This window comes from Lolium perenne, chromosome 3, assembly GCF_019359855.2.
Source record: "Lolium perenne isolate Kyuss_39 chromosome 3, Kyuss_2.0, whole genome shotgun sequence".
Lineage (NCBI taxonomy): Eukaryota > Viridiplantae > Streptophyta > Magnoliopsida > Poales > Poaceae > Lolium > Lolium perenne.
Genome location: NC_067246.2, coordinates 225,980,009 through 225,988,646, shown reverse-complemented (window position 1 = coordinate 225,988,646; position 8,638 = coordinate 225,980,009). Strand labels below are relative to the sequence as shown.

Sequence of the window (8,638 nt, the reverse complement as noted above, 5' to 3'; positions counted from 1 at the left end):
CTTCTGAAAAATCTGTCTTTGGATAAAAAATCAGAATTTTCTTGCACGGTGCGTACCATTCATTTAAGAATTGGCATAAAGATATCTATGTTCTTGGATATTCTCATTTACTTACATCACATTTTGTATGTTATTTGTGGTGTACATTTGTGTTCTTAAATACATTTACCTTCATTAAGATGGGTGGGCGCCGCAACGCGACTTTATGCTCTAGTCTGCCAGTGTAACGCCGGTGTGTTGTGAACATTTGAGCTTGACGTACTTCCATCTCCCTTAGCCGATAGTCTGACTGATGTTCTTGCATAGTCATCTTTTTTTTTTATTCTCTAGCGGTTGTCTTTGACATAGACAAAATCCATGTTTTATTTTATATTATTCCCTTCATTTCATAATTTTTGTCACTGTTTTAATTAAATTTAAATTTAACTAAACTCACGACGCAAAATAAACTAAAATGGAGAGAGTATTAACCATAGAAATTAGAAAAGGGACAGTAACAAGCGTTGTGCCGCTGTGGTATTCAAATTACAATCCACACATCAACACATGCGTTGCACAGGAGAATGTGAGATGAACCATGATAACAGGACGTCTAGTGATTATTAGTTACTCGTAGCTAGGTAACAAACTAATAATGGCGATTTCTACAAAGAGGCGGGAGGGGAGGGGTAGGCGGTCGTACAGTCGGCGGCGGCGAAGGTGACAGTGCGCCTGTCCAGGTCGTAGCCGACGTGCATGTTCTGCTGCGCGACATTACCGAGGATAGCAAAAGGAGATTGGTCACCAACCGGCAGCACCGCCATGCACACGGTGACCTGATCCACCTGCACGAACGTGTTCCGCGCCTTGAGCGTCACCACCGCGCCGCCTCCCATAACCAGCTTCACGTCCGGGATCATCTTCTCCAGTATCAACTCCTCGGTCATCCCGGTCGCGTCGTAGCACAGCGGTAGGATCCGCCCCGTCGATGACACCTGCGGGAGCTTGATGGTCCGGTTCACCTCCTCCACCACCTGGTCCAGGAGCCCCTGATGGAGGTATGTCATCGACGTGCCGGAGTCGACGATGAGATGGGACTGGTCTGGCGGTACCGTGAAAGTAGAGTTGCTGATTTCGACGGACTCGAGCGCGACGGTGTAGAGGGACCCAAACGGGGAGGGGACCAGTACCGTCGACACCGCGTCCACCTCCGTCACGTCGGCGCGAGAGCCGAAGTTGAGCGCGGAGGAGGCGTTGACGTTGTAGGGCGCGAGGCAGTAGGAGAACCTCCGGCCGAGCGATGTGACCGCGCCGATCTGGGAGACGAGGGACAAGTTGCCGTCGGCGAGTCCAACGACGCCGTTCCAGGGGAACGGGCCGTTGATGGACGTGGAGCAGCCGAAGTTGACTTCGTGCACCACCAGCTGCGGACGGTCGCGGCACCCCACGCAGCCGCCGGGGGCGTCTTCGAAGAAGAAGGTCTCGGTGGAGAGTATGCCGGTCGTGTTGGAGCCGTCGCCGTAGGTCTGGAGGTAGTTGCAGTTGGAGCTGGCGTCGCAGCTGGTGACGGGAAGCGCGTGGCACGCGCCGGACTGGCAGCCTACGCGGCCGTACGTAGCCGAGGAGGACACGTCGAAGACGACGTCCTCCGGATGCGCATCCGAGCCAGAGGCTGGTGGCGGAGGCTCAGCGGTGCTGCCGTTGACGCATCGAAGCCAGACGAGGTTGCTGCCGGTGTCCGCGACCACTAGCGTCCGGGTGCCCGGCGTGCCGATGTTGACGTACATGAGGTACTCGAACGGCCTGGATATAATCTCCGACACGGCGCCTTCAGGAGATGGAGAGACGATGGTAGTGTACGAGCGCGCGAGCGCCGCGGCCTGCGCCGTGGAACGCTGAGCGGCGGCGAGCACGCGGCCGTGCACCGTGAGCTTCGGGTCGTATAGCGGAGATTTGGGGGAGTCCCGATGGATGAACTCCACGCTAAACCCGCCGCCCACGTACGCCGTGCACCCGCACAGCTGCGCCGTCAGGACGAAGGCGACGAGCAAAAGAGCCTGCCCCGCCATTGTCGCCCAGCTCAACTATTCAGATTCAGAGTGTGATCGACACTGGGGTAGTGCCGGGTAGTATTAATAGGAGAGCTAGTGTACCGTAAATGGGGCAAGTAATAATTATATGATATGAACTGGCTATGGCCTGCATTATGCGTAATGGTAAGTGTAGATTTGATATGAACTGCTTATTTCCTGCACTGTGACTAATGGAAAGAGTAGATTTGATTGGAGAGAGGAGAAGATCCTGAGATTTCTGCTAATGCTTAATGGTAAGTGTAGATTTCATATGCGATTGCCTGGTGTGGTGCGGGTGAAGGGGGCTAGTGTACAGTAAATTCTAACATTTAGAAAATGGGAAGACGAATGGGGCAAGTAAGATTTGATATGAACTGCTGCATATTGTGATCATTATGCCTTATGGTAAGTGTAGATTTGATATGATTACCTGCATTGTGAGTACTTGTAACTGTAGACTAGACTAGATGGACAGACAAGATTCGTCTCGCCGCTTGCATTGTGTTTTGCCACTACGTGTAGGCGTGGTGGACCTACAGATGATAACCCGTTTATTCTTTTTGCCTTTTTAGTGTGACCAAGAAATTAAATAGGTCGATAAGTATTTTTTGTCACTTACTCTCAAGAGAACCGAACTGTGGTACTTCTTCAATCAATTTTGATAAGTAATACATCTAACACGAACATGGTTTTGTTAGCTCATTACCTTACACTCATCTTACGTCAAGGGCAAACAAAATGCAATAACACTACTTCAAAAAAAAATGCTATAACACTGTTTGAATACACTGAATTAGGCCTATAATTGAAGAACTGGAATTCGGGCCAACAATTCTATCGTTTGGCTGCACATAGAATTAGAGTCTGCAAACGGGGGCAAATTCGGAGGATCAAATCTCCGTATCTGGCTTGGAATTGGCGATTGGCGCTTCCGAAACGGTACGGAGCTTCTTTCTCCCTGAGCGAAAAGGAGCGCGACCAAGGAGGAGAACTCGCAAGCGACGACTCGTCAATGAGTAAGTCGCCGGCAGCTCTCCTCCCTGGCCTCCCTTCTCCACACCCTCCCGTCCTTGTCCCTCATCCCCCTGGCCGCCCCTTCCCCGTCCGGTCCTAACCATAGATCGCGAGCATGAAAAGAACGGCCACGGGTGGGTGAATGGCACTGGCGACGGCCAACTGGGCTGCGGAGACTACAACCTTGGGTTGGCCGGGCAGTAACATTAATGTGGTTTGTTCAAGGACGAGCAAGAGAATTGGAGACATTCCAAGAACAAGCTCTATGCATCTAATCCAATGAAGCGGAACAGGATCCACCATGGCTGTATGGAGAGTGGTGAAAGTACCGTGGACTGTAATAGATCAACATGTTTTATTGCAAAACAATCTAATTCAGATTTCCCAAACACAATGAAACTGAATGATTTGTGCAACACGAATCTAAAAGCAGAAAATATTGTGAATCTAACGGGCAAAACTTGCATGGGATGTCCCGTGCACGGTACAATAACATTTCTCTGGCTGTATGCCTCAAAGAGGGAACGGTGGAACTAGATCTGTACATCGAGACCATCTTCAGATCCCTAGGGGAGGTGGCGCCTTCATGAGCTGCTCAATTCTCCGAGTACACTGTTGTCTTAGTGTTACCATTTTATTTTTGCACTCTATTACTGTACCAAATCATTTCAACGGTTTAGAGCAAGCCTAGAAGAGTTTCTTTTGTAATTACTATCCATTTTCTGCTATTTGTACGAGACACAATTATACTACATGTTGTAATTGTTGTTGGCACTATTTTTTTTGCGCGGGGTTGTTGGCACTATTTTGTGTCATACATGTTGTAGTTCCCACCTTATTCCGACTATTGTAATGTTTTTATGTTTGAAACATAGTATATAAATATTCTAATATATACATACTACTATTTTTCATAGTTGTACACAAGCTTATATGGTCTAAACTCAACAAAATATCTAATTTCACGGTTTGTACATCCAAATAGAACTTGGATTGGGTGTCACCCTTTGATTTTAACAACAAATATCATGCACACCTAAGCAATAGAATTAGAATCGGTGGCCATTTCCCTTCCATCTTGGTTTTGGTATTCCATTCCGATTCAAGTTGGAGGTCCAATTCTATGCATCCAAACACATCGTAATGAAAATATTGCACTCCACTACCACACTTCGTGTCAAGCACATGCCATCAAATGCCCTATTCTCAGTTTAGTGGAAACCTGTTTTGTAGCCCAACATGTTCATAATAGTTGTATCCGCTATCTCAACACCCGTAACACCTAAAGCTACTCTAGTTGACATCGGCAAACCTTCCGATGCCCTTCTCTAGGAAATGGTAGATAATTTCTCTGAAGACAACGATCTATCGCACAGTCTGAAAATAGAAAATTAAAGGTCCACAAAAGTACTCAAGGTTACCTATTCTTCACATCTTCTTGTCCCTTTTGGTAGAGCGCAACAATGCATCATCAGGCATGGCCTCATTCTTTGCATCGTGTCTAGAGGATTCTTTGGTAAAGGTTTCCTACAGTAAAGATGTGCAAAAAAACATTGTATCACTAAAAATGGGCTTCTATAACTGGCAAGACCCCTCCTGACATCATATCTCATCTAGGTTGTGCCAAATCATAAGAGCATGTCATATAATATACTACCTCCGTTTCAAAGAATAAGGCGCACACGTATTTTAAGACGAACTTTGACCATGAAAATTGAGCAACAAAATATTGATTATATTATATGTATATAGTATCGTTGGACTCGTATTAAAAAGCACTTTTTAATGATACTAATTTCATTCGAACAATCTTTATCTATTTGAAGTAATTCTTGGTCAAACAAAAAGCTCGTAAAACAAGGACGCCTTATTCCTTGAAACGGAGGTAGTAAATATAAGAACACGTGGAAGTTTTAAATCAACACAAACATTTAGCTCACTAGTTTCAGTTGACTCCACAGTAAGCATGTCGAGCATGGACCTGTCCAATAGCTACCTTGGCGGTATCATTTTTACGTAGGCCAAGATAGGTCATGCCTTAAGGGTAAAACTTCAACACCTGAAAATAGATGTCTCTATGGAAGGAGTAATATCAACAACATATTTCCTCCCATACACACAAAAGGCACAACATGGACATCACAAACTAAAAATCAGCCACAGCACACGAAAATTGAAGGACATGCACACGAAAAAGGCACCCAACCAAGAAATGCAAAAGACATACCAGCTTATTGAACCAATGGGGAGGAAGGACTTCCTTTTTTGACAAATCTAACCCCTTAGAGGAACTTCATCCGTATACGGCACCTTTCCAAAACTAAGTCCAAATCTGACCAATGGGTCAGCGCCGAGCTAATGGTGCCGAACTTGTTCAGTTTGGGGCGTCAGGTCAACCAAACTTGCAAAAACTGGAGAGGGCTTTTCTACTTAACATCATCGCCATCTAAAGCGGAGCCGAGCCTCATTATGTCAGCCAGAAACATGCTGACACTCAATTTGAAATAAAACTGTATGTGATGCGTTAAAATCAGTTCGAAATAAAACTGTAAACAAATCTTGCATAATACCGAGAACTAGGCAAACCTTGCCTTTTAGATCAGCTCAGCGGTACATAGGAGTATAATCACATCTTTATTTAGATCTCTTGTAATACTTTCAGTGGTCCAATCACTGCTGCACTCTAGCACTTTTGCAATCTCTTCTATTCCACGAAATGACATGCACTTAGTGTAGGATAACGTTGCATAGAAAACAAAAAATTTCCTACCGCGAACACGCAATCCAAGCCAAGATGCAATCTAGAAGACGGTAGCAACGAGGGGATATCGAGTCTCACCCTTGAAGAGATTCCAAAGCCTACAAGATGAGGCTCTTGTTGCTGCGGTAGACGTTCACTTACCGCTTGCAAAAGCGCGTAGAAGATCTTGATCACGATCGCTTCCGGCGCCACGAACGGGCAGCACCTCCGTACTCGGTCACACGTTCGGTTGTTGATGAAGACGACGTCCACCTCCCGTTCCAGCGGGCAGCGGAAGTAGTAGCTCCTCTTGAATCCGACAGCACGACGGCGTGGTGTCAGTGGTGGTGGAGAAGTCCGGCGGAGCTTCGCTAAGCGTGCGGGACGTGGTGGAGGAGAGAGGCCGCCAGGGTTTGGGAGAGGGGGGCGCCGGCCACTAAGGGGTGCGGCCACCTTGGTGGTTCTTGGGTGGTTCTTGGGTGGCCGGCTCCCTCCCCTTGGCCCCTCATTATATAGGTGGAACCCCAAGTGTTGGTCTCCAAGTCTTCGAATAAGACCCGAACCAAAAACCTTCCATATGGTGGGGAAACCTACCCAAGCTAGGACTCCCACTAGAGGTGGGAGTTCCACCTCCCATATGGGGGGGTGGCCGGCCCCCTAAGGGGGAGTCCACTTGGGACTCCACCCCCACTAGGGTTGGCCGGCCATGGAGGTGGAGTCCCATGTGGACTCCACCTTCCTTGGTGGTTTCTTCCGGACTTTTCTAGAACCTTCTAGAACCTTCCATAGAACCTTCCGCATCATTTTAATTCACATAAAATGACATCCTATATATGAATCTTATTCTCCGGACCATTCCGGAACTCCTCGTGATGTCCGGGATCTCATCCGGGACTCCGAACAAATATTCGAACTCCATTCCTTATTCAAGTTCTACCATTTCAACATCCAACTTTAAGTGTGTTACCCTACGGTTCGTGAACTATGCGGACATGGTTGAGTACTCACTCCGACCAATAACCAATAGCGGGATCTGGAGATCCATAATGGCTCCCACATATTCAACGATGACTTTAGTGATCGAATGAACCATTCACATACAATACCAATTCCCTTTGTCACGCGATATTTTACTTGTCCGAGGTTTGATCTTCGGTATCACTCTATACCTTGTTCAACCTCGTCTCCTGACAAGTACTCTTTACTCGTACCGTGGTATGTGGTCTCTTATGAACTTATTCATATGCTTGCAAGACATTAGACGACATTCCACCGAGAGGGCCCAGAGTATATCTATCCGTCATCGGGATGGACAAATCCCACTGTTGATCCATATGCCTCAACTCATACTTTCCGGATACTTAATCCCACCTTTATAACCACCCATTTACGCAGTGGTGTTTGGTGTAATCAAAGTACCTTTCCGGTATAAGTGATTTACATGATCTCATGGTCATAAGGACTAGGTAACTATGTATCGAAAGCTTATAGCAAATAACTTAATGACGAGATCTTATGCTACGCTTAAATGGGTGTGTCCATTACATCATTCATATAATGATATAACCTTGTTATTAATAACATCCAATGTTCATGATTATGAAACTAATCATCCATTAATCAACAAGCTAGTTAAGAGGCATACTAGGGACTCTTTGTTGTTTACATATCACACATGTATCAATGTTTCGGTTAATACAATTATAGCATGGTATATAAACATTCATCATAAACATAAAGATATATAATAACCACTTTTATTATTGCCTCTTGGGCGTATCTCCAACAGTCTCCCACTTGCACTAGAGTCAATAATCTAGATTACATTGTAAGGTACCTAACACCCATGGCACTTTGGTATTGGTCATGCTTTGCCCTAGGGAGAGCTTTAGTCAACGGATCTGCTACATTCAGATCAGTGTGTACTTTGCAAATCTTTACTTCTCCATCTTCGATGTACTTGCGAATCGAATGAAAACGCAGCTTGATATGCTTCAGCCTCTTGTGTGACCTTGGTTCTTGTGCATTGGCGATGGCACCCATGTTATCACAGTAGATGACTAATGGGTCCAATGCACTAGGAACCACACCGAGCTCTATAATGAACCTCTTCATCCATACCGCTTCTGATGAAGCCTCTGAAGCCGCTATATACTCCGATTCTGTTGAAGACTTCGCCACCGTGCACTGCTTTGAGCTTGCCCAGCTTACTGCATCACCATTCAATATAAACACGTACCCAGACTGTGACTTAGAGTCATCAGGATCAGTGTTCCAACTTGCATCGGTGTAACTGGTTACAACGAGCTCTTGGCCACCTCCTTAACAAAGAAACATATCCTTGGTTCTTTTCAAGTACTTCAGGATATTCTTGACCGCTGTCCAGTGTTCCATTCCTGGATCACTTTGATATCTGCTAGTCAAACTGACAGCATGTGCTATATCCGGTCTAGTACATAGCATGGCATACATGATAGAGCCTACTGCCGAGGCATAGGGGATCTGACTCATCCTTTCTCTTTCTTCTGCCGTAGCCGGTCCTTGAGTCTTACTCAAGACCTTGCCTGGTAACATAGGTAAAAATCCTTTCTTACTTTCGTCCATTCTAAACTTCTTTAGAATCTTGTCCAGGTATGTACTTTGTGATAGCCCTATTAGGCGTCTTGATCTATCTCTATAAATCTTGATGCCTAATATATACGATGCTTCACCAAGGTCTTTCATTGAAAAACTATTATTCAAATAACCTTTTATACTGCTTAATAGTTCTATATCATTCCCAATCAACAATATGTCATCTACATATAATATCAGGAATGTTACAGAGCTCCCA

The 8,638-nt window shown here is 45.7% G+C and overlaps 1 protein-coding gene across 1 annotated transcript; it reads right to left on the bottom strand.

Annotated features, from left to right (window-relative positions):
* Positions 1 to 562: 562 nt before the first annotated feature.
* On the bottom strand, positions 563 to 2,064 carry LOC127338556 (aspartic proteinase CDR1-like). The gene has a single exon (XM_051364620.2). The coding sequence runs from the start codon at positions 2,046 to 2,048 to the stop codon at positions 645 to 647; it is 1,404 nt and encodes a 467-aa protein (XP_051220580.1). The 5' UTR covers positions 2,049 to 2,064; the 3' UTR covers positions 563 to 644.
* Between the last annotated feature and the right edge of the window lie 6,574 nt (positions 2,065 to 8,638).